The sequence below is a fragment of the Antedon mediterranea genome, chromosome 7 (genome assembly GCF_964355755.1).
Source record: "Antedon mediterranea chromosome 7, ecAntMedi1.1, whole genome shotgun sequence".
Classification (NCBI taxonomy): Eukaryota; Metazoa; Echinodermata; class Crinoidea; order Comatulida; family Antedonidae; genus Antedon; species Antedon mediterranea.
The window spans coordinates 10992612-11019944 of NC_092676.1; the positions used below are offsets into that span (position 1 = coordinate 10992612).

Below are 27333 nucleotides of genomic sequence, written 5' to 3' on the forward strand. Positions count from 1 at the left end.
CACCCACAGCGGAATGTTTTTCTCACATGGGCTCTCTGTACTGATCGTTACTACACTAATTTAGAGCAATGAATTTGTGCGAATTCCATTAAATAAACAACTTTATCTATTTTATAAACATTTTAAATTTTATTGATATTTCCAATATTGATATATAAAATAAATTACTAAATAAAACGTAATTAGGCCAAAAAAAAATTTATTGTGTTTGCCACATTTTGGAAAAAAAACCCCAAAATGGCTAGGTCGGTAGGAAAATTGGTTTTCCCGGCAAAATAATAAACAATGTATACAAATGATGGAAAAAGACCATATTTAAAAACACTTCTCGTGTTTTCTTTTCATCGTACCCTAGGCTCCCGCTAGCTATAAGTATTGTTTCACTAAAAGTTTATCACATAAACGTAGGCCTAGCTGCTTGCTAGGCCTAGTTAATAATTTTTTAAAGCCAAAAATGATCAAGATCGAAATAAAACTATTTCTGTGTTATTATGCTATATTACGCAAGTTTACATATTATTTCAGATGAAAAATACTGAGTTTTATATTGTTTTATCCATTCCTTAATTACACTGGCATTAAAGATAAAACATTAAAATGTAGGCCATAATCAGCTATATAGTCTGATTTCTCATTGCCGGGAAATTCCCCAGACATTGATCGATTGAAGAGTAGGCATATATGCTAGAGGCATGTGTGCCAGAATGGGTGGATTATCACTAAATAAATAACAAGTTGGAATCGAAAGCTTAGGAGCTTCCGGTAATATTAGGTAAATTTTAATTAACATTGGTAGAGTCCATTAATTATCAGGATGTTTAAAAATTTGATAACTATTAAAACCACTGTGTAATCAAAGCATGTATTTAGTTAAAACTTGGATCCCCCAGAATTGATAATCGCATATTCCGGTTATCACATGATGGATTCATGGTTGGTTGCATGCTTCTCTCTTTTTGACATGTCCAGCGAAGGAAATTTATGGTTTCCTACTAGCCGTTTGGCTCTCAAATATAAAAAATGAATAACAAAATGCTGACCTTCATTTTCGTCAGTTTAGGGTCGGTCGGACGTGGCCAACACAATATTTTTTTTTGCCCTAATACGGAATTGGCGTAGTTAATAGAATTGTCGACGCCGAAAATTGTACCGTCTAGTAACACCCAATCACCCCAAAAATCGAATTTTCATTTCATGTCCATTTTCAAGATTTAAAATGTTTTGGGAAACATGTATTTGATATCAAATACAATATGTTCTATTTTTATATCCATAAACAAACTCTTCCTTGATACTGTGCAGAGAACGGCAAAATACCAAAATGTAACGACGTGCCATTTGCCTATGTGTGCACATATCATGAAAATGATGTAATAGTGTAGCAGTTGACATGGTCGACGTGAAAATCCCTAATAAGGGTCCCTAATACCCATGTTTACTGTGTCTGAATTTTGTTATTTGTATTGAATACATAAAAAAATCTGATTAGTTGCTAAAATGCTCAACCCTCCACCTCTGGTAATCATTAAAATGGTGATTACAACAGTGGCGGATCTAGGATTTTGTGAAAGGGAAGCGCAACTGTAGAGAGTCCACACCGGAAATGGCACTCTCACATTATTATAAATGTATTAAAAATTGATATTTTATTTTATAAAACCTGAGGTACTAGCCTATTAAATGGTGACATTTTCCCCATAGGCCTATTTTTAGTAAAAGTGTTACAACAGGGCGCTTTGAGCAAGTCAGCGTTTGCACATGACGGAAAAACGTGCTTGTCCAGGGCCGTCAACAGTACCTGTGGCGAAGCGAACTTTGTTGAATGACGCCTCAGATCGCCGGAAATGGTACTCTCGCACATCAAATTCATGATAAATGAAGACGCTCTCATATATGATGATGATACACTATACTAGCCACACATACTGTAGGTAACCACGGCGTTATAGTTTTTACGTATATACACTTTATGCTTGCTGACAGCAATCTAAACAATAGGTAGGCCTACGCGGTTGTATGGCGGTGTCCTTTGTACGAATCGTTCGTGCCCCAGTTTGCTGTATGTGTACGATACACGCGTCAATATCATGTTACATCCAGGGACCAAAATGCATTTATTTTTCAGGTGAAAATAGCCAATTCATTTTCAACTCTTAGAAATTTACAGACAGCAACGGTAATGGTGACCTCTAATAAAGAAAAATTAGCACGGCGCTGAAACAATGTGTTTTAATCAAAGTGAAAGTACTTTACACTTACGCTTTTTTTCCCAAATTTTTTTTCCTTATGGTATGATCATTTTTTTTCTTCAGATTTATTGAGGGTGGGGGGGGGGGCATGCGGAGGGTGCACCCCCCCCCCCCCCCTCTGGATTCACCACTGTTACAAGGTATTTTGTGATAATATAAATAAAATAGAGGGCATAAGATTTTATATAGTTTCAACGAATTTGACAATGTCACAACTTTGCCAGCACAATCAACATTTCAGTCAGAATTCCCAGTGGAATCATCACCGCTGTTGGATATTGTACAAAATTATCTAATTCCTTTTAAATGTTAAACTAATAAATTGTGTTGTAATTACCATTTTATTTTTAGGATTCAAGGGTGTAGACAATACCTATATACTGTATGAAATAATAACTTAAATATGACCATTCATGTTAATGAACTATGACATTAATGCACTATAAGTCTATACATTATTCCACACAACCTACTGAACATTTATTTACTCAATTTGTTAATTCCACTTTAAAAACACCTTAACAGTAATTATATGTACACATTGCAAAATGATTGATTCAAATTGCTTAATATCCTGATAGTGAATGCATAGTGAAGACTTCACTTTCAAGATATTGATATGTTCAATAATTCTCTGGTCATACAAATGAGGCATATGGCCACATGCATTTAATGTTTTATAGTGAAAAATATCACAGAACAGTAATAGCAGTTATTTACTTCTTGGAGTTTAGAGCTTTACATTTACTATATTATCCACAAGTAAAACTTTGCTAAAACAAAAGAAGTGTAACAGTAAAATGAGCAACCACCTAGTTATAGTACTACTGTATATAATTGTATAGGATAAATGAGCAGATGAAGCATAAATTACTTTTGCTAGACTGAAAAGTAATAACAAATATCATAACTATCTATATATAAATTTACGTAAGGGCAAAATCCGGTAAATCGCGCGTTATTTCTAGAATGTTTACTCGATGGTATATAAAGTTGGTTAGAATCTCGGTACTGATTTTAACCACCAGATGTAACCCTGTTTACTAATTAAATTGAGTTAGATAATTAGTTATTGACAATTAAAACGAATTTAGGTTCAACGATTTTCCCCAAATAGGGATGTTTTCCGATCGTGGTATACACTGTCTAATGGATGTTCTCTTGAAAATTACCTGCACACAATAATACGAGGATGCATCGAATTTTCCTATCTCCTCCTACGATAATTGTTCTTAATGGCTGAAAACTGGTTGAACAGCTCGAGTACAGTATCATAATGTTGAAGACAGGCCGATTTTCTTTAAAAAATACTATTTTGATAGAGTTACTATACGTTTATACAAATGTATTGATTTGCGATGAATGGAACATTCCAATCTCTGTTCCACAAGTTTCTACTCCCTCAGGCGTCGTAAAGACAAGTACAGTCATAACAGAAATTCGATCCATTTTTTTCCAATCTGTGCTGCAGAGGTTGGATATACGGTAGGCCTAGGTATTTTTTTAACGGATAATGAGCTAGCCTTTCCAGTCGTCGTCTATGTACAATTAACTTTATGATTGCAGTTAAACCACCATCCACACCACCACCCTCCCCCTCACTGGCATGAGTAGCGTTGTAAAGCCAGTAGAGGACAGGCTTACAGTACGAAGGATCACATGCCCTAAACGCAAAACAATTTTGGTGGTTAGGAACCAACTTAAGTATGGATTGGCTCTAAGAAACAATTGAGAACCATTAGGCCTACTAATTAAGTTGAGTTAGATAATTATCTATTGATGATTAAAGCGAATTTACGGTTTACCACGAATAGAGGTCTTTACTTTATTACTGACAGTTCCTTCTGAATGTTTGTATTAATTTTAATGTAATTACAAAACAATTAATATTTTGTTACTAAATGGATAAAGAATACATTTAAAAATTGTTCGTCTTTGCACCCATCCTCTTCCCCATCCATCAACCCTAATGTTACATACAAAATACAACTTCAGTTTGTTACAAAACAAGTGGTCTTATTTTGTGACAAGTTTCTCTTTCGGAAGTAATTCCCAGGGTGCTAATTTTAGTTGAGTACATAAATCACCGCGTCTATTTATTCGTTCCTGTAAACGACATGTATTATTGTCCTACATGTACATTTGAAGTCGCCAGTTTTTTACCGCTGAAATCACTATGTATTCGAGAACCATCTGTGGGCATGACCTAGATCTAGTTATTTAAATTTTTACTAGAGATTTCGAGCCCTGCCAGGTAGGTAATAATGATGACACCACTCAGTTAATATATAGGGTTTGTTTTAAGCTGTTTTTGCTATGCAAGTGGCTTTAAGAAAATTGAGCAATTTGGTAGTCTTAAGAACACTTCTCATTATCTCATTCCTTGACAGCATTACAATCTAGCATTACTACTTATGTTAATTGCTCTTGCTGTGAGAAGACATTGAAAATGTCGATAAGATCTCTTTTGAGATCAATAAGCTGTAAAGACTAACAGTGCAAATGTATTATATTACATTATATTGCTCAATATTACAATTATATTCAATATTTATTATTTTTTTCATTTTCTTAATATTGAACTATAATCTGGCTATTTTTGATGATGAGTTTGACCTGGGTCACCGACATTGCCTCAACAATATCTGAATCAAGACTGTATAATTCTAAAATCCAATCCGTTTTTACTGATCTTAAATATTTTTAAATATTAATAAATTAATAATATTTTTGCTAATCAGTGGCTAATCCATGATTAAGGTAATGCATATATTACTTCAAAAACATTAAACCATACCATTCCTTGTCTTAAGGGTATGTTCAGACCTACGGAGTTATGCTTTCGTATCACAGCCAAGGTCATATTTTAATGAGCGTCATAAGAGCAAAGTGTTCAGATTCATTGCAACGAAGTTGCTTTACAAACGGATATGATGTCACTCGCTGGCGATTAACCAAACTCTAAAACACGCATAGACCTACCTTCGTTGTTATTAAAAGTAGTAGTGGTTGGTTTAGGAGTTACAGGCCTAGACCAAACACTTGGGCTCGGCATTATCGATTGGTTGTCAGGCATACCAACCAGCCGATCGTTTTGTGGTTTGGGTTTATATTTGGTCTATGACCTAAAATATCATTTATGGCAGAAAAATGTTCAAATCCCATACTTGCACCGGCTCCAGATTTATTTACTCGGTCTTTCGCCGCTTTATATGACGACCCCTTCAATTTCGTTTGGATATTAAATCCTTCTTTATGAGGATGGCCCATCTGCTAACGTGTCCGCAATCTTGTTGAACACAGACATCTTGTTGTCGGTGCTTTTACGCCAGTTTTTCACTTCCAACCGATCTCTGAACTCAGGGCTTCCCCACAATGAAATAAGGTATTTTACTTCGGTTTCTCGCCAATGCGCACGCTTCGATGACATTTTAAATTAATTAATATAATAATATTAATAATAATACTGTATAGTGTAACAACAAAAGGTATGATTTTTTCGCACGTTCACCGATCACAACAAATGGATCAGCTTGGCTATACGATGAGGAGCACATGTCACGATGTAATGTGGCGAATATTGTAATTTGAATGGCTAGATATCTAACCTAGGTCATATTCATCGATGCGTGACTTTCGTATTGTAAGCGACGTCCACTAAACTCATGGTCGTACCAGGTGGCTTCCACTAATCTTTTCCTGGTTCAGACCTATGGACTTGTACAATACGAAAGCATAACTCCGTAGGTCTGAACAGGCCCTTGATGTACATTCTATAGTTAATTACAAGAGAGAAACAACATACTACAGACTGTTAAAGTAGGCTACAAGGTTGGCATGTGAAAATGTCTCGTCGCTGAATTCATTTTCTTAATTTTTTTTAAAAGAATCTATTACAAATTTAATACAAATCAGGTAAGACAGGGTATTTTTAAGTTACAATTCTTCTATTGTTTTCCCTTCACGATTGCACCAGCTAGGCCTACAAAACTAAGCCTAGCTAGGCTAGGCAGACAACCGACACGAGGAAATTCACCGCGAGCTACTTAGGTAGTGCATTGTTTATCTCTTTGTATCATAATTTACCATAAAACGTACATTTAAGACAAGGAATGACCTGGTTTTAATGTTTTTAAAGTTTTTATACTGTATATGCATTATTTTTACAAAACGTCACAAATTGTAGGGAATGGGTCGTTAACCATTGAAAAACTAAAAAAATAAATAATTATAATATTGACAGAAAATATAGTTTGGCCTTAAATTAGATTGATTGGGATAGTGTCCCATGACATGGCATGGGATAGTGTCCCATGGCATGGCATGGGATAGTGTCCCATGGCATGGCATGGGATAGTGTCCCATGGCATGGCATGGCATAGTGTCCCATGGCATGGCATGGCATAGTGTCCCATGGCATGGCATGGCATAGTGTCCCATGGCATGGCATGGCATAGTGTCCCATGGCATGGCATGGCATAGTGTCTTGCATTTATGAGAAAATCTGTTTTTGAATTGAACAATAACCACCCAAGTTGTTAAAGGGGGGTTCCGGGTTTAAAATGAATAGTAAAAAATGTAAAATATATTTGTTTGTCTCTTGAACGGTAAAAGTTTCAATTTATATAAGCGCCCAGTGAAGCAGAACGAAGGCTGTGAAATGAGGCCAGATTACAAGTGCAGCTACGACAAAATCACACTGTGGTTACAGAATAGGAAATTCGTGAAATGGTCAATCTTCCGACGACTCGTTATCATTAACCATATCAATTACTTTTGTAAAATTATACTTATCTGATGTAATTTTAGTCGGTCTTCCCATTTATAAAGTCAATTTTCTATGAAAATCCATCAAAACAGTGAAAAATTAGATAAGTTTGCACTTTACGTTTGCCGATTTTCGCACTGACTTAGGGAAAGCCTTCAAAATCAATGAAGCGTAACGTATACATTCCTGCTGAGCGAGGAGAGCGAGACGACGATACACGTGCTCTCTCTGCCCATGCCTGGCATCGTCACGTGATAAGCAGATACAGTATACAACAATACCAAACTGGTCGGGTCGAGTATACCCCGTCTATAATCACAACATGAACGATGTACAGTATTTGATTGAAGGTCGACTCAACCTACCGGAATGGTATAGATAATATAGCTCGAATGAGAGAGTTGGAATATTTGTAAACATAAGTACAGTATTGCTAATTTTAACAAGTGTAGCCTAAGTAAAAGGCCTGGTAGTATCAATTCGCATAGGGTCTACTACACTAGCTAGCTCAATTTTTAACTGGGCCGGATCGGCTAGGCTAGGCTAGGTCTCCTTCCTACTACCGGTCTACTTGCTTGATGCAGTATCCGCTTTTTTGGAGAGTAAACTAGGCCTACTTATTAGACGATCGGGACACCATACGTGCGGACGGCGATCGGACCTTGTTTTGCCTCAATATTTACAGCCGATTTTTGTAGAACGTTTTAGGTTTAGATTGTTTAGGAGTTTGGTTGATAGAATGGGTTTGGAATCCACTGAGTTTTGTTATTTATGGGCCAATCGTTTAGTAATAGGCTAGCTAGGCCCATGAATGATGGCCCCAATGTTTTAAAGGCTTTGAGGATATTGACCCAAAAGATTTATTTAAATTGTCTCACAACATCAGAACCAGGGGACACAGCTTAAAACTATATCGTCCAAAACTTAGAGGAAATCTTATGTGCAGGGTCAACTTTTTTTACCATCAGAGTCATACATCACTGGAATTCTCTGCCTGAATATGTAATACAAGCCTCTTCAGTGAACATCTTTAAGTCTAGACTTGACAACTATTTTCGGCCGGCTAGAAATGGAATCTAATAGGCACTAGCCTAAACTATTTCCATCAAACATTAAGTGTAAGTGTAAGTGTAACGTATAGCCATCATGGCATGGAATCCCTAGTCAGAAATGGCTCTCACCCCGGCATGAATAAAATGATTTAGGCTAGGCCTAGCCTAGTACGTGAAGCCGATATACGATCTGTACTATTAATTCGAGGTATAAAAATACAGTAGTATAATTTATGACTCCGTAATCTGTACTAAATTTTGTATTTCATTAAATGTCAAATAAATATATGCTACTACTGTTATTATTTAGGCCTAGCTTAGCAAATCTACAAAAAATGTATTTCACAATGATCGGGTGGTCGTCGTTTGACAGAAGAGAGAGAACACAAAGTACAAGCTTGACGTCGCGAGTTTGGAATCCACTGATGACGTGATTTTGTGAATATCTCATGAATATTAATGAGCTTCCCTAAGCTGCTGAAAAACAGATTTTCCATGAATTTACCCTAAAATGTATATGAAATTTAATTTTTTTAATTTCTCGTTATTACTTCTTCATTCTGACATGTCTATATTTTTATAATATTTTTTATTTAATAAATAAACGATATTTAAAAGCAATTTTAAACCCAGAATCCCCCTTTAAGGTGAAGTCTGGAAGGAAATGTATCAGGGGGATTAGGACAGTGATTAGGACAGTGATTAATTTACATTTACTATTGGTAAAAAAAACCAATTTTGGTCCATTTGTTTTTATCTTGCTCATAATAGTAATAGGTATTTTTATCGTTGTTTTTACACAGTAAATTTATATTTCTACAGACAAAAGTGGTGAAGGTGGTGTGGTACTTTATACTTGAGTGGTGCATGAAAAAATGATTTTCCACTTCCATATCATTTACATACACAATATACCATATTAAAACAATGATACTCATATACCAAAGCAATGAATAACAAGACTAAATCAACATTTTATATTTAAACTACATATCTCCAATATAATTCAAGTTTACAAAATAGTACACCTTTGCATATAATTACAATGCCTAAAGGAAGGACTTTTGCAATTAACTTTGCATATTACTTCACTAATTTGTGAGATTCCCCATTGTTCACACTTAATTAGATAAGCCTGTACAATATTATTTCAAGTGAAACATGCATTTTCATTTGTGTATTCATGTCTACTAAAATTATTTGCAGATTATAGCTTGTTATTTTTTTAACCAAGGAAAAATTAAACATATATTAAAAATACAATTAGTAAAGCATAGTTTATATTTATTTTAAGTCTTCTCAAGTTTAAAGACCATGTAACATAGGACCACTCCATCCTACCTATAATGACTCTTATATTTATGTTAATAAACATAATAATAATAATAAACATATGCATTCATATGCATGTTAATAAACATGCATATGAATGCACTAGCCTACAGTATTATCAGTGTAACCCTGCCATGGTTTACCATGGGCCTGTTCGTAGGGGTTGAAAATACCAGCTTATTCCCGATTTCCGTTCGCGTGACCCAATTAACTTTTGCCTCAGGCTACAAAAAATTCGAGGCAAAATGTTCACCAAATTTGCAGGTTATTTCAGCGATAATCCAATTATACTCGGCCTTCGAGGATAATAAATCTCCGATAGAGGCGTTGTGTCAAATTTTGACCTTTGCATTTGTGAAATTTTCTAGAACACAAACAGTCCACCAGTGGTCCGATCGGAATACAAACGTTCGCTGCCTTGGCCCGTCATTTCTCCTACGAAGCTCTTCCATACACGCTTCGAGAGCGATCTTTAGCTGGTGCTGTCCTTGCTTGTTGGTGTAGACCGCTTAGTAGGCCTAGCTGGTCGGTGGTGTTTCGTTTAACATTGGGCTCAAATTCTTCGTCAAGGAGTAAAATAATGGTCGTCAGGAGAAGGCATATTTCGGCAGGATTATCGGCGTTAAGAGGCATAAGGTTTGTCGCAAGGATAAGCAGTGTAAAAGGTAGCAAGTAATTGTTATTGTAAAGAAAGATCGCGAGTAAAAAATATACAACACGAAACTAGCGTGCGAAAATGGGGTCGTAGGTTGTAAAGACAACTGACCTTAAAACGTAACTTCCGGTTTGTGATTCGTCGATTAAGCATTTAAGCGGTTAAATATTTCAAGTACGAACGACGCTCAATTTATAACCCGAGGCATGGGTGAAATTAAGCGCTTATTTTAACCACCGTACGAACACGACCCATGTTTTCCTTATTAGATTTTTTAAATCTTTTAATCCTTTCTTTGTTGTTAAGCCCAAGTTTTAATTAGTTGTTTATCTTTTTGTTAGAACTTCCTTTGCTGTTTATGTCATTATGTCATAAACTATGTGATAATGCATGGGAGCTTTCTGTTTTTTCTATCCTTTGCTTTTTCCCCAGCAACATGGTTTGACCAATGGGATTAGCCTTGGTCAGGTGACAGGGCCAATATTAGGGTATGTTCCCATGTTTCATTCTCTTTTCCTGATTATGCCATCTGAAGTGCTGGTCATTTCCAAGTGTTACAAATTAAAATATATGACTTTATTTAAAGCTTACTTACGTTTTACTGTACTACAGTATAGTTTACATTACCGAACTAAGTTTTAAGTTCGCGTTGATTGGAAGTTTACATTACCGAACTAAGTTTTAAAGTTCGCGTTGGTTGGAAGTTTGTGCTAGTTTGGCATATTGCACTAAAAAAACTATATTTGATCGACTGTATTGTACATATTGGAGACTGTTCGTTTTATTTTGAATATTGGCTCTTTGTATAGGTGAGTGTTTGAACACCAATTTACTTTGTTCTATATTTAAAGTTCATTATTGTATAAGTATATTACTGTTGTTATTATTTACAGTTAATGCTGTTTTAATGGAAGTCATTACAGTATAGTATATAACTTAACGTGACATTATTATTAATTATGTTTAAACCTATTTTTATAAATGGAATGTTTCCATGATTGGTCTGTTACTGTTAGGGTAAGCAGGCTCAAGATAGACCTATTACTGTATATCATATAGGCATTGTATAGATCAGCAAATTGTTATTTTCCTCTTTTACTTATTTATTGTTCTTTAAGACAATGTTTTCATTTTCCTTTTTCATTATGTTATTTTTGAGACAACGATTGCCATTATGAAGTCGTTTTATGAGTATTGCCATGCAAGGCTGATAAAATGTACTTATGGTACATTCAATGTTAAACTATTTTAGACAGTATACTGTATTATTATACTGTATTTTGGCTCTTTGTATAGGCTACCGAAGAACCACTGGTTCTCGGACACCGAAATTATCTGTATAGACTGCTATATAAATCAACTGTATTCATCTACCGTAAGGCGAAAAACGCAAGACTGACGTCAAGGTCGCCGTTGGAAGCGGTAGCTACCTTATCTTTAATAACCTTATCGGCGTTTTAGATAAGTCATACTTTCCGTTCTCTTTTGTTTTATTTTTATTTTATTCTAGTTTGGTCGAATAAACCGTGTTTTGTTCCATTTAAATTTATGTTCTGATGTTTTTGTATTTGAGTTACGTTTGCAGTAAAATAGTCTGAACTTGCGTTGAACAGTACAAAATCCTCCAAAGCAACGTAATTTGAGGCTGTTTTAATCAGAGTTAGGGTAACAAACTTTTTCGATTTGTTATGGTACATAAATAAAATTCTGCGTGCAAAACACATTGCATGAGGTTCGAAGCAATGACTGTGTGTAAATCCATTCTTTCAATTTTAAAAATGGCCTTTAAAGTTCAATATTCCTGCCTATATTTATTGGTTAAAAATTGTAGCATAGAAAATATACGCAAACGTAAAACGTACCCACAGGCCAAGAGGTATATCATTAATTGCAGAGGTGTAGGCTGGTTGCTGTCTGGGGGCGCGAAAATTACAAGTCCACAGAACCAGCCCGCCATGGTTGGGATGGAGCTAAGAAAATCTTGAAAAATAGAGTTGCTAGGTCCCCAGAAATTGGATTATACTTCGAAATATGAAACAAAATACAAATTACAAGTCTACAGATTGGATGGATTTAAGAAAATTGTGAAAAATAGAGCTTCTAGGTCCCTGGAAATTGAACTTATATAGGCCCCTATTAATAAATGAAACAAAATTGTAATTCAACAGGACCAGCCCGCCATGGTATATCACTGGTCTATTTATTCTATTCAATTCAATTATTATACATACAAAATACATTCATAAAATTTAGCAGGAGGAAAAAAAAAATTTTTCAGCTAAATTGCACTATAGAAATAGAAAATGATTACAATAATTAACACATTACAAATTTAACTCATTAAGTAACTGTACTAAAATATGATAAGGGACTAATATGGTTTGATGTCAAACCTCCGTTCCAAACCAGAGCAGCGTATTCTAACACCGTTCTAACATAACCTAAATACACTGACATAAGGTCGAGGGAAGAGACACCACAGCGTTTTAATGTCCTTAAAAAGTACAGTTTACTGTTTCCCTTCATTATCATAGACTCTACATGTTTAAGTCAGACTGTAATACAACTTTGTTTAGACCAAGCTAAAAAATTATTAGCACAGATTGGAAGATTACACATTTGAAACGTCTACATAATAATAGATTTATATAGCTCAAATATACGATGCGCTGACAATAAAGAGAAAGAGTGGAAAACAAAAGGAAGATAACAAAAACACCAAGCTATAGCACCCAAACAAGAGTATGGGGATACACCATTGGATGACGGGACACTTATGTGGGACCAGCCCACCATGGTTGGAGTGGAGCTAAGAACATTTTGATAAATAGAGTTGCTAGGTCCTGCAAATTGGACTTATTATACTTCGAAACTTTTGATGGTTGTGGCGATTATTATTCTAAGTGATGTTTTATTGGGGAGGTGTTGGGCGTTTGTTCAAATAAATACCATCCTAATTGAAAATCCATCCATCTTTTGAAACTAACTTCCGCGACACAGTGGGCCGTTTTGGCCTAAGAAGGAAGACATTTTAAATGGTTTGCAACATGGGCAGAAGTATCTCAGGGTCCTAACGGTACACAGATAGTGCACAGTTAAATACAGTCCTGCCAGCTTACTCAACAACTTGGCTATAGGGTTTCAATCGATTTCAAACAAAAGGTCTTATCATCAGTTCTGCCGATGTAATTTTATATACTATTCCCCACAATATACTCTGATGCTTTATGAATGAAATAATGATGAAGCCCTCCATATCTTCCTAAAAGAGAAATATGGAACAATATCGTAATAGTGAGAACTAATGTTATCAAATCTACGTTTCGCAGTACATCTGAGATAGATAAGGTAGGCAGAGATCTTTCCCAAAGTTTTTCCATTGTGCTCGCCTATGTCAGAATTAAGCATAATTTATATATAGATACTTTGAAAATATCAGGCCTAGAGGAAGCGTAGACCAAGGATAGCCTTCAGCGAAGCATCCTCATATTATTGTGTGCGGGTATATTCAGCGTCAACAACCACAGACTGTACTGTACCGTATTTGGAAAACACCTCTATTCAGGGCAAATGTATAATATTTTTTTTTTTGCATTTAATTCTGTATTTCATAGGTTTTATTTATTGTATGCCTCCTATCTGGTACTACTACATACTAGATAGGAACTCAAAGGCGTAGGGTGCGTGGTATTTCGTTGTTTTTTTTAACATTAAGCGCTATAGACTCTGGGCCTAGCTAGTTAGGCTAAACAAAAATATTGGGCGTAACTGCTGTATTTGTCAATCATTGTTCCCCTTAATTCATCGATATTGTTTATATCACATTACAATGCCTCTCATAGGATCGCGATCAAAAACAATGCAATTCGTGGATCGCGATCAAAACCAATACCTCATAAGCCATGTGTAGTCTCACATAGCCATGAAGCTGCAATGTGGGTTACGTTGCTGTAATTTTTTGTAGATACCATTCTGTTGACCAAACTTCATTTTTTACTGTAGGTAAGAGTATCTGAAACATGTTTTAAGTGCCAAATATGTACTAATATTCTTGCTGTCTTGCTATTCTATATATAACCACGCAATAAACATAGCACGGTTTCATGAAAATGATGATGTATGCATGGTCGGGGCATTTAATACACATTTAATACTATTCAAGTATCAAGTATACTTGATACTTGATACTTGAATAGTAAACCAATAACATAATTTAGAACCGTATATATCATTGTACTAGTTGCATAAATTTATAACTAAGCCTGTCCTAAAGAGCATTTGTTTTACTTTTTCACACATCATTAATGCATAGCTGTTGCTAGACATTTGGAAAGTGATTTTGATGAGCATCATTTGTGATGCTATTCTATATTACTTTTAGTTTTTAAGTTTCTCTTAGTCGTGTTCTTAGTAGAAAAGTTTTTGGGAGTCGACTTCTTTGAAGTCATGTCTGTGTCAACAGTATCATGAAGGCAATTTCCGTACCCCTCTTTGGAACACTACTATTTAGGGGACACCCCTATTATAGAGGCACTTTTCCGCAAAACGAAAGGCAAGATATATTTTATAATACTACAGCCAACTCCTACTCAGGGACCCCTATTAAGGTGATAGAGACACGTTTAAGTATGTAAAACGGTTGATTCAATCCCTATTAAGGGGAAAATTTTTTTTTTTAAACATCAAATGAGTTATTCTTTCACATCCAAAAATGGATATTATAATAATTATGATAACCAGTAACCTGTGCTCCGCACTCTCTTTTTCTGCCTTTATGTGATTATATACTAATTTGCATGGGATGAATAAATATTATAAAAGCACACTCTTACCTGATAAAAGTACTCTGACAAATTATATAAAAAAAAAAAACAAATTGTCAAATTGTGAACTATTTATGTCCATTGATTTTTGTACACGAAGTATTCCTTTACTTTGAAATATCTGTAAAAGAAATGAAAGCAATACTGGATATGGGACTTTATGCTAAAGAAAAATTGTTATTTGTGAATATTAATCTAGGTTGCGCATCAGAAAGTGAGGGACATGCATGTTGAACTTCGTCAATCAGTCGGCAGTTTACATGAAATAATATGAATTGGTAATTTATAGAACTCAGATGATAATAATAATGTGGAATAATAAAACTAAAGCTGCTTACGGACTTGAAATCAAGACGGTGGTGGTAGTAGAATTTAGATGATACACGCGGACACTAACATAAAACACCAAACTATATATATATTGGGTGTTTTTTGTGGTGTATCATTTGATATTTTGTTGAGCTTTGTTTTTAATTATGCTCAGAAATAGTGATGTGTATGCAATAAGTCACCTATAGATAGAATAAAAAAGTGGACATAAATCGAATGAAAAGTGCGGAAACACGACATAAACACATTGTTAATTGTTTTCCGTAATTGTGGTGGTAAGTTGTTTTCATGTTCAACAATATATTAAACCATTTGGATTCTTTTTGTTTGTGTGTTTATTTTGATTCATTTACATTTTTTTAAATTTCAATGGTTTTGATCTTTTGCAAATTTTGTTGTGTGGTTGATTTGTTACTTTTATAATTAAATTGTGGTCTAGTTTTGATTTTTTTACTTGAAGCGGTGATACTTATTATTTACACATTTTGCGGATACGAAGTCGTATGTACTAAGCATTGATATCAATGGCCACGGCGTTTTACTCACCGAGCTATCCGTGATTGACAACATTTATTACATTACATTTATTAGGAAGTGTAGACGATGGTTCTCGGAATGATAATGTTCTCCTTATACGTTTTCTGTCGGTTAACATTATTGAAAATGCTTGACATTCGTAAAACTAAACTACTTTGTTTCACAGTGTTTTAGATGATTAATAACATTTTAAAGTACAGTTTTTATTGTTTGGTAGGGCCCTTTGGGGAGGCGGAGGTCATTTGAGGGAGGTGCTTATTCGAGGGATATATGTTAAATTTTGTAGTTTTAATAATATGGTAACATTTATATTTAAATGAAATCCTCTAATAGATATGAAAAGTGCTAAAAAAGAATAACAAATGCTTGGTAAATTGTAAATAACAGTGCGGTGAATTCTACTACAAATAGTATAATTGTGTTGTTATAAATATGTGGATGGACGTTTATTAGATAGTTAGGTTGGGGGGGGGGGGGGGGGTTATTATTCAAAGTGATGTTTTATTGGAGAGGCGTTTATTCAAATGAATACCATCCTAATAATTATTAATACATTATTTAATTTAATCATCTTTTGAAACTAACTGCCGTGACAGAGTGGGCCCAAGAAAGAAGACATTACGGCTTGCAACATGGGCAGACATCTCGGTCCTAACGGGACACAGGAAGATAGCGGGACGATAGCCTACAGTTATTCCTGCAAGCTTACTCAATAAAACTCAGCTATCGGGATTTCACTCGAAAAATGTCTTATCATCAAATCTCCCTATGTAATTTTATAATACTATTCCCCACAATATATTCTGATTCTTTATGGCGTATATTTAATTTGATCTTTATTAATTTGCAGTATAATTCCTATTATTTAACTACTGTACCTTCACACATGCGCGGTATGTTTTAAAATAAACAAAAAAACTGAAATGGCTATGATTAATGGCCAAATATATCTGGTTTTTTTTTCATCTTCCAAAGGGACACTGTATTGATTGATGGAAAGTGCCTGTTTCCAGTCACCTTTAGGGTCAAATCTATTATTTTAACTGCTCCCTTGTGTATAAAAGAGAGAAAATATTTGAAACCAGGTTGTTGCAAGGTGAACTTATCTTAAACACAGAAATTACTTTGACCAGGAAGAATTGAAATTGAGATGAAAATCTAATGTTGAAATCATAAATTGTGTTAAAAAACTCTTTATAACATCTTCCTAAGATAGAAATATGGAACAATAGCGTCGCTGTGAACACTAATGTTATCAAATCTACGTTTCGCGGTACATCTCAGATAGATAAGGTAGGTATCCAAGGCGGAGATTTGTACCGAAGTTTTTGCATTGTGCTCGCCTATGTCAGAATTAACCATAATTTATATATAGATTATGTTCAAAGGATAGGTGTAATTGATAAAAACTTCAATGACACAATCAGTCGATATGGTTGGCCAGCTTCCGAGACTAGACACCATTTTAATTCGGCCATTGCGGTACACAACGGAGGAGGTTGCGTACGTGACGTACCAAGTCAAACGTCAAATTAATGTTATTTTTCCCTTTTTAGTGTTTGTCCTTTGCCAAGGAGCAATAGGTAAAGTCGTATAGTGTGAGGTTAAATACAGACGAGGCAAAGATGTTTTAAATATAATTATTATTATTATAAGATATGATGATCTATGCTGGGAAATCGGTGTGGGTGGTTAAAATTTAACATTTCAGACGAGGTGAGCGCCTCATGCTGGCTACAGCTCTGAATAGGCATGTCTGAACAGGCATGTCTGAACGATTTATCTACTCTTGATTGTTTTTTTAAATTAAGTTAATTAAATCAATCCATGTCATCAACCCAAAATTTGAGTATTCTGACAAACTTATTTAGCTTATAAAAGTCAATGGCAGTTTATAAACATTTCTATTCTTTAAATCCCCATTCCCTATGTTTTTAGCTAATTTAAGGACACAAACTACATTTAATGTAAAAATAAATATTATATGGTCTTTAAATAGGTTAAAAATGTGAAAAATAGTCGATTCTAATAATTTAAGCTATAAATTCCAACATGCATTTGTGCGGATTGATATTCTAATACCCAATTTGTATTAACAGATTCTGGCAAAAACAGAAAGACAATTAATGGGGACTTTTAGATTTTCATGTCGACTGCTAGTACCCTATTACAGTACAGCTATTAATTAGCTGTTGGTTACAGTATTTTAAATAAAGCTTTTAATAATACTGGTTATGGCCTGGGTCTTATCACTAGGATGCCAGCCTTTGTTTAGAAAATTAAGTGTCTCGGCTAGGCCTTAAGCTACACACTTAGCCTGGCCTAAGCCTCTGTACTTCCACCGACCCAGCGGTGGAATACTACCACGAATGAGAGCTACTATAGAGATTACAAGGTCAGATCCTAAGGTCATTACGTCAACGACCCATGTGGACGTGACCGTCGTGTGCATGTTCACTTAATCTAAAAGTCGGGCTAGAAACCTATAGCTTGCATACGATGTTCGTATGTTATTGCTGTTTACCAGCTAGGCCTACAAAACTAAACCTAGCTAAGCTTGGCCTAAAGACCATCCACGAGAGGACATTCGACGTGAGCTACTTAGGTAGTGCATTGTTTTAATCATTTTATCATAATTAATATATATGAATTGTTTTTACAAAACGGCAAAAATAATTTAATAATTTATAAACCTTGCTATTGTTTTAGTACTTATATTCACAATGCTTGCTAATTCTAAGAAAAAGTGAAACAATACATCATCAACATTATTATATTTGAAGAATGTTCTGATTATTATTTATTTTATTGACAATCAATATATGAATTGAGGAACAAATAGAGAGATTTGTTTTTTGTAATTACTGGTATATAAATTCAATTGAATAAAATGGTGTTACTTTTTAATTGCAGCTGAATCTAACCTTGATGATTACAGTGTTTTTCGTGAGCACTACCATGCCCAACCCAAGATCAGTAAAGACCTCTTTACTTCAGCAACTCGACCACATTGTGTGAAGGATCTCCGACTAATTACCAGCACAAACTTCACGGATATCTTGCGCAAGTGTCAGGAATATCAGGCTGATAAGTTACTAGTTAAGAGTGTTATGGAATCTCGGTGGGTCTCGGCCCAAGACCAAATAGAATCACAATATGAACTGGATGTCTGCAAGGTATAATGAATTTTTTGTTTTGTTTTTTATTTTTAGTATTTAAAAACATTTTAAAAATAAAATTGTATTATAATTTACTCTTATTTCTGGACAGCAGAAACACAATTTTGAAAATTCAAATAGTGGTGATGGTGACCATTTTTTTGTACGTAATAGCCAATCAGATACAAGCTTTTATTTGGGGTCAAATATGGTAGACTTTTGTCAATAAATAGAATTAGGAAACTAAAAACTGCAGTTAATATCTAAAAATCCAGATGAAAGAGCCGTTGCTCAGGACCTCTAGACTAGACCCATATATGATGCTTCATGGTGCTGGTGGAGTTGCAACTGTTTTATTTCCCTGAACATCAAGTTGGTAATTAGTTTGTGCGGATGAACATTTTGATTAATACATTATATTTTGTGTTGTGGGCGCAGTTTAACCGATCGCACAACCAATAAACAATACAAACAATTTTTGGAAATACAAATTTAGCAGGAATACTATTTTTTCCAATAAATAATTATTCTATATGTTGCAGAAACAGGCATTCGTTAGAAAAACAAAATTGTATAATATTTTAGTTGTCTAGAAATAGGAAGCTAGTAAAAATCGTGATCGTTTCATTGATGTTAATGCTGATACATTCTTTAACTGGTTTGGCCCCTTTACCTCAATTTATTATGTATAAGAATTTAATTATAATCATAAATAAGACTAAGAGAACATAAGCATTATTATACAATGTACTATGTAAATTGTGTGTATAGTTTCCATCCATTTATTACCTGTGTACAAGTCATAAAACGGTTGTTTATTACTGTACAGTGAGGCAATGCATCTTTAGTCAACATTTCTCGTCTTGGTTTGTTCTAAAGGCCAAATCTGATATCACATTGGCTTTTAATACAATGCAAGATATATCTAGTAAAAAGGCAAATAATTATGCATTGTAAATGCCCCAGAGACATGAAGCTCATTGCTATCATACTGCCTTTCTTTTTACTAGTTTTTATATTTGACATTTCAAAGTGAAAGGTTAGAAAAATGTTGTATGTTGTGGTTCTAAGATTCTTACAATAATAATAAATATACAAATAATACACAAAACATATTGCAAAAATTTAGAAATGAAATTTAAAATGAAAAATAATTGTGTTCTCTATGATTTACTTAAATTTCTTTTTAAAATTTCTTTTTCTTTATTATCTTATTTTTATTTTTAATATTGTATTTATTTTTTTTAAAATTATATATTTCCTTTCACTTACTTTCTATATATGTTTATGTGTAAAGTAAAACAGCCAAAAAAGTATATATAAACACATCAGGCACAGAACATGAATTCTAACCTGCCCACTGATATACATATATAGTACATCACCACTACCACCATTGCATACACATTTTTCACGCTGCTGCTCTAGCCCGCTACGTCACAAGAGATGACGTAATCCGATATAAAGCAAGCAGCAGTTTTAGTACTGAGAGACTGACATTTTTGCGAAAATGGAAACTCCACTATAATTTATAGGTCCCAGCTGCTAGACCCACAAAAACGTCTGGGAAAAGAGTCTAACAGTTGAATGACAAATCCCAAAGCATTTCTGGTATTTATGAGTCCCATGATATTATATAATACTGTAAAGTCCATGAAAGTTTTTGTTTGTACCATGGAACTATAATTATAGTTCCATGTTTGTACTAAAGTGACAGAAATTGAGTCTGTATTTCATATCAAAGTTATTTACTTCTGTAACAAAAAAATTATATTTATTCACATATAAAAAGAGAAAAGAAACGTTTAATTATAACTCGAAAACTATTGTCTGACAGACAATTTAAGTATTTTTTGCTTTAAATTACATTTTTTCAAGTAAAATAACTATTATGTGACAATAAAATGACACATTCAAAAACAAATTTGAAATAAAAAATATTTTTCAGAGGGACAATATATCTTAAAACTGTTACGTCAATAAGCGAGCAGCGTTTTTTGTAAGAAATATTTCTTGTTTAAACTTAAAAGCTTTCACACAAAAATATCAAATAATATACCACCAAAAACACCCAAAATATGTAGTTTGGTATTTTATAAATAAATTATCATCTAATTTCGACTGCCACTTTAGTAATTGTTGTTAACACAACGATATATAATAAACAATTACTAATATAATAGCTGTATAATTTATTTCCAAGTGAATAATATATTAGATCCAAATCGATGAACAATAGATAAGATTGCAATAAGCTAGAAATGATGTGACAGTATGCTGCTGCGTACGCTATATCTCGTGGAAACACTCCCACGTAATACCGTCATCATTTCTTTTCGTATCGACAAGACACAAAGATTTGAAGAGAAGATTTCTCGAATTCTAAGGAATTCAGCCAAGTCAAGCTAGCCGAGGCTAAGTTGCTCTTTATTTATAAAGATACGTTGCAATTCGTTGTCTTTGTTTACTTGTAAACAAGGCAGAAATACCGATATATATATATCGTTTTAATTTGACTTGATACGTTGAAAACACGAGCCAGAAATATTTTTCTTCACCGGAAGTTCACCGGCAGATTGTGTAGGCAACAACAGAACCAGTCAGGCGTATCACCATAACAAAGACTAGTTACGCTGGGTTAGTAGGCTGCTAGACGGTATTTGTGTGTCTGTTAGACAGGTGTTTTGCCCGCCAATATGCCAAAACAAGAGTGCGTTCAGTGCAGGGGCCCGCGTTCAAGTGTGAAGTAGGATCGCCACATGCGATGCATTAACTGCCGTACGTGTAACGTTTGTGCTGGACTCCAGAAAATGGCTACAGCATCGAATTCATGACCCCCCGGTGAGCGGGGGCGCTCAATCGACAAGAATATCACCAGAGCCTTTAAAGAAATGTGCGCTCCTGGACGGCCTCACTTCTCTGATTCAGAAAGGAGCAGTAGAACCAGTCGACGAACGATGTGCCATATCGGGACAGAAGTCGACCATCTTCCTCACAGAAAAAAAGACACGCGATTGGCGACCTATCTTAAAGGGGGATTCTGGGTTTAAAATTGCTTTTAAATATCGTTTATTTATTAAATAAAAAATATTATAACAATATAGACATGTCAGAATGAAGAAGTAATAACGAGAAATTAAAAAAAATTAAATTTCATATACATTTTAGGGTAAATTCATGAAAAATCTGTTTTTCAGCAGCTTAGGGAAGCTCATTAATATTCATGAGATATTCACAAAATCACGTCATCAGTGGATTCCAAACTCGCGACGTCAAGCTTGTACGTTGTGTTCTCTCTCTCCTCTGTCAAACGACGACCACCCGATCATTGTGAAATACATTTTTTGTAGATTTGCTAGCTAATTTAGTACAGATTACGGAGTCATAAATTATACTATTTTTATACCTCGAATTAATAATAATAGTACAGATCGTATATCGGCTTCACGTACTAGGCTAGGCCTAGCCTAAATCATTTTATTCATGCCGGGGTGAGAGCCATTTCTGACTAGAGATTCCATGCCACGATAGCTACGTTAAAACATTGGGGCCATCATTCATGGGCCTAGCTATATAGCCTATTACTAAACGATTGGCCCATAAATAACAAAACTCAGTGGATTCCAAACCCATCCTATCAACCAAACTCCTAAACAATCTAAACCTAAAACGTTCTACAAAAATCGGCTGTAAATATTGAGGCAAAACAAGGTCCGATCGCCGTCGTCCGCACGTATGGTGTCCCGATCGTCTAATAAGTAGGCCTAGTTTACTCTAAAAAAAAGCGGATACTGCATCAAGCAAGTAGACCGGTAGTAGGAAGGAGACCTAGCCTAGCCTAGCCGATCCGACCCAGTTAAAAATTGAGCTAGCTAGTGTAGTAGACCCTATGCGAATTGATACTACCAGGCCTTTTACTTAGGCTACACTTGTTAAAATTAGCAATACTGTACTTATGTTTACAAATATTCCAACTCTCTCATTCGAGCTATATTATCTATACCATTCCGGTAGGTTGAGTCAACCTTCAATCAAATACTGTACATCGTTCATGTTGTGATTATAGACGGGGTATACTCGACCCGACCAGTTTGGTATTGTATACTGTATCTGCTTATCACGTGACGATGCCAGGCATGGGCAGAGAGAGCACGTGTATCGTCGTCTCGCTCTCCTCGCTCAGCAGGAATGTATACGTTACGCTTCATTGATTTTTAAGGCTTTCCCTAAAGTCAGTGCGAAAATCGGCAAACGTAAAGTGCAAACTTATCTAATTTTTCACTGTTTTGATGGATTTTCATAGAAAATTGACTTTATAAATGGGAAGACCGACTAAAATTACATCAGATAAGTATAATTTTACAAAAGTAATTGATATGGTTAATGATAACGAGTCGTCGGAAGATTGACCATTTCACGAATTTCCTATTCTGTAACCACAGTGTGATTTTGCCGTAGCTGCACTTGTAATCTGGCCTCATTTCACAGCCTTCGTTCTGCTTCACTGGGCGCTTATATAAATTGAAACTTTTACCGTTCAAGAGACAAACAAATATATTTTACATTTTTTACTATTCATTTTAAACCCGGAACCCCCCTTTAAACCTGAGGAGTTTAAACAAGCGGCTCCAGAGGTTCCGGATGGAGACTCTCATCCATCCTACTGGGGCTAAGACGAGGAGACTGGGCAGCCTCGATAGATCTGAAAGACGCTTACTAAGAGTGTTCATGTATCTCGACGATTGGTTGGTCGTGGCCCAGTCCAGGGACAGACTGATGAGCAGTCTGCAATATGTCCTTCTCGTTACAGAACAGGCAGGTTTCTATGTCAAAAGTCGTGTCAGTGCCGACTCAATCCCCGATATACCTCGGAGCACAGATAAATCTTGTGACAGGCTTGGCGTGTCCATCCTAACAACGCATAGTGTCTGCAATGAGTGCAGTACGCAATCTAATATCTGCTCGTGCTCCGACGGCTTACGAATGGCTCAGAGCACTGGGTTGTTTTAGTTCCATATTGCCGGCTGCACCTGCTGGCTTATTACCGACCGCAAATAGACTCCCTACACAAAGAGGTCTCGTCGAATGCATTCATTCAGACGCATCTCAAATGGTGGCTGGTGGAAGGCAGGTTGACTGTGGGAATGCCAATTCAAAAATCTTTACCGGACGTCCGTATAGATACAGACGCAACCGAGACAGGCTGGGGCCGTTGCTCCAAGGCACTTCGCGCATCCAGCGTTTGGACGGTCGAGGAGGCACGCTCCCACATCAACCTCCTAGAACTCTGGGCAGTCGAAAGAACCCTGAAGGCCCTTCGACCTCACGTGACCGGTCGTCTTGTCCTTATCCATTCCGACAATTCAACGGTGGTAGCATATATAAATCGTCGAGGGGAACGAAGTCCCCGACGTTAAATGTTTTCACCTGTGGACACTGACGTTGTGGTGCATAGACAACAACATCACACTCTCGGCTGCCCACAGCGACCTGCTCTACAATCATCCCCTGCGTTTTTCAGTTCGAGAGGATCTACTGACGCAGGGCCAAGCTCTGTTCTCTCTACAGGACCTACAATCCCTGTGCCTGTATGGCCATTGTCAGGGATCAGCTCCGAGACTCAGGCATTCTGGATGGCCCTGCCGCCCTCGTGGCGAAATCTCATCGGGAATCTACTCTTACCGTCTACAATAGCCAATTAAAGCATTTCTTTACATGGTGCAGGCGCCAACAAAAAGAGCCAGGGTCGGTTACCCTCGGTCAAGTATGCGCCTTCCTGCATTACCTATTTGAGTCAGGTCTTCAGGTCCGCACCATTTCAGGCTATAGGTCTGCCATTGGGGCAGTGACACCAACACTTAAAGACGGTTCTACTATGTCGTCATCCCCCGTTATCACTCAGCTGATACGAGGAATGTTCAGAGAACGACTTCCAGTCAAGGTCTTGATTCCTCAATGGGATGTTAACGTCGTCCTAGCCGCTCTTACACGCCCCCCCATTCGAGCCGATGAGTAAGGCTACTCTTTATAACCTCTCGCTGAAAACGGCGTTCCTGCTCGCATTATCATCTTGCAAACGCTGAGGCGAGTTGCAAGCTCTTTACCTTAGAACCAGGTCATGTGAGGTTTGAGCGGGGCTGCGTGAAGCTAGTGTTTAGGAAAGATTTTCTGGCCAAGACACAGACCTTAAAATATTCGCCGCCGGCTGTGTTTGTCCCCACCATCACATCTTTTTAGGCGGTTGACGGAGACAAACTTTGGTGCCCAGTGAGGGCCCTCAAGTGGTATATCCACTGCACTAAGACAATTAGAGACGGAGTGTCTCACCTTTTTGCCGCTTCTGTTCCTCCGCACCACGCTTCCGCTAAGTCGACCATTGCGAAATGGATCGTATCAACTATTCAAAACCCTTACACTTCCTCAGACACACCGCCACCAGACAAGAGGTCTTGAGAAATGATGACGGTATTACGTGGGAGTGGTCCCATGAGAGGGTGCTATAGCGGACTGTCCCATTTATCATGGAGGTGAGCTACCGCAAAATTCTTCTTTTCGTAATTGTTTCGCACTTCGTGGAAAAGGGCTTATGTCGGGTTTATCCAGGTAAGCGGCACTCATAAACTACCAACACCATTTCTGGTTTGTGTAACCAAAGACAATAAAAAAAAAAAGCAGAAAAATAGCACGAGTAACTGCTAGTATTTGTATAATATATTAGGGCAGCGTTCTTCAACCTCCTTTTCTGACCCAACATTGCGTATTTGAGCTTACAGTACAACCCCCTGCCACCCCCAACAACCCCCCCCCCCCCCTGTGGCAAAGCGAATTTTGTCAAATCCTGATTATATCATTCCATGATCAACTTCATTCATTCACTGTTGAGATCAAGAGCAGACTGTAATCGAAATCAAGATCGATATATCCTTGGGCTAGAATATCAAGATAGGAACGCAGGAAAGCTTGTCGAGCGCATAAAGACATCGTATATTTGCGCTATATAAATCTATCTATTATTATCATTATTATGGTTAGTGATTTGATTTGATTTGATCCAGATTGAAAACGAACTGCCTGTACACAGATATCTAGATGTGCTAACCATCGAGTGTGTAACAGTAAACAGTCTTTACAGTTATATTAACTTTCAAAATGACATATTCTGTCAAAGTAATTATTACTGACAAGAAATATCATTATGCTATAAATAGTAGTACATCACTTTCAGTATGTACTTAAGCATGTACAAGTTTTTTGTATGTTCTAATCACTCCCTCTCGTTTATAATTTTGTATTCATTATAGTTTCAGAAATAGAAGTGTCTTTTTCTCAAAGCAAACCTTCTATTAGTATTAAATTATAAAGAAAATTAAATTTGAGCCTTCTCAAATAAGAATCCTACTTCACACACCATTACTAATAATAGATTATCGGTTATATGCATCAACAATCTCTGCGTTTGTTACGGCGGAACAGCACGCGCACCACAGATATCAAATTGATACGCCCTCATCTTTCTTATATAAAATATAAAATTTCATGACAAAAACAGTTTGAATAAATGTTTACAGTGGTGAATTGTACCTATTTTGTTTTTTTAATTTTTTTTATTTACGGAATGCACTGTATAAATTATATACAGTGAGCAAAAAAGAAATTACAAGATTCATCTTTTATTCACATTTTTAACATGATGATATTAAAATGAAACAATAAAAATAAAAATTGAAAAAATGCATATTTTTTTTGCGTAGCGTGCTATTTTTAACATTAACACAAAATTGCTCAATATATGAAGTGTACTTTTGGAAAGTTTCATTGAAAAATATTTTTGATCAACCTTTAAATTTCATAAAATCGCGCGTAACTTAATCTGCTCCACTTTGAAGTCATATAACAAAGATACAAGATCAAAGGATGTATTAAAATTGAATAAACCCAAAACAGAATATAAAAAAAAAAGTTTTTCATATCATGGTGCTAGTTTATGGAATACTCTAAAAAAAACATTTCAAAATGCCACAAATTTAAATACTTTCAAAAAATTATTGGTGTGATTTATTATTTATTTTGTACTCTTATCACAAATGTAATTAAGGTTTCTGTTCATATATTTTTGTTCTCTAATTTGTTATTTTTAAAATTTGTTATTTTTAAAATTTGTTATTTTTAAATGTGTAATGTATTTACTGTTAGTTGATCACGGCCTTGTAGAAGAACATCTTTATGGTAACACAAGCTTTTCCGTGTTAAAATAAAGTATTTATTATTATTATTAGGTGATCATTTAGAATAAAATGATCACCTATTGTTATTGTACAAAATCTTTATTATTATTATTGTTATTATTCTTCTTTCTGTACACTTTTGTTTAGCAATTATCTCAAAAAGTTGAATAACAATGATCACAAAAATTTCACAATGTCTTTCAA

At 35.6% G+C, this 27333-nt stretch overlaps 1 protein-coding gene across 1 annotated transcript in view; it reads left to right on the forward strand.

The window, feature by feature from the left end:
• The window catches only part of LOC140054166 (uncharacterized), a 56026-nt gene that overhangs the window by 16750 nt on the left and 11943 nt on the right, over positions 1 to 27333 (forward strand). Inside the window, exon 2 of the mRNA XM_072099056.1 lies at positions 18660 to 18922. Within this exon, the coding sequence (XP_071955157.1) occupies positions 18660 to 18922 (263 nt within the window). The remainder of the gene's footprint in view (positions 1 to 18659; positions 18923 to 27333) is intronic.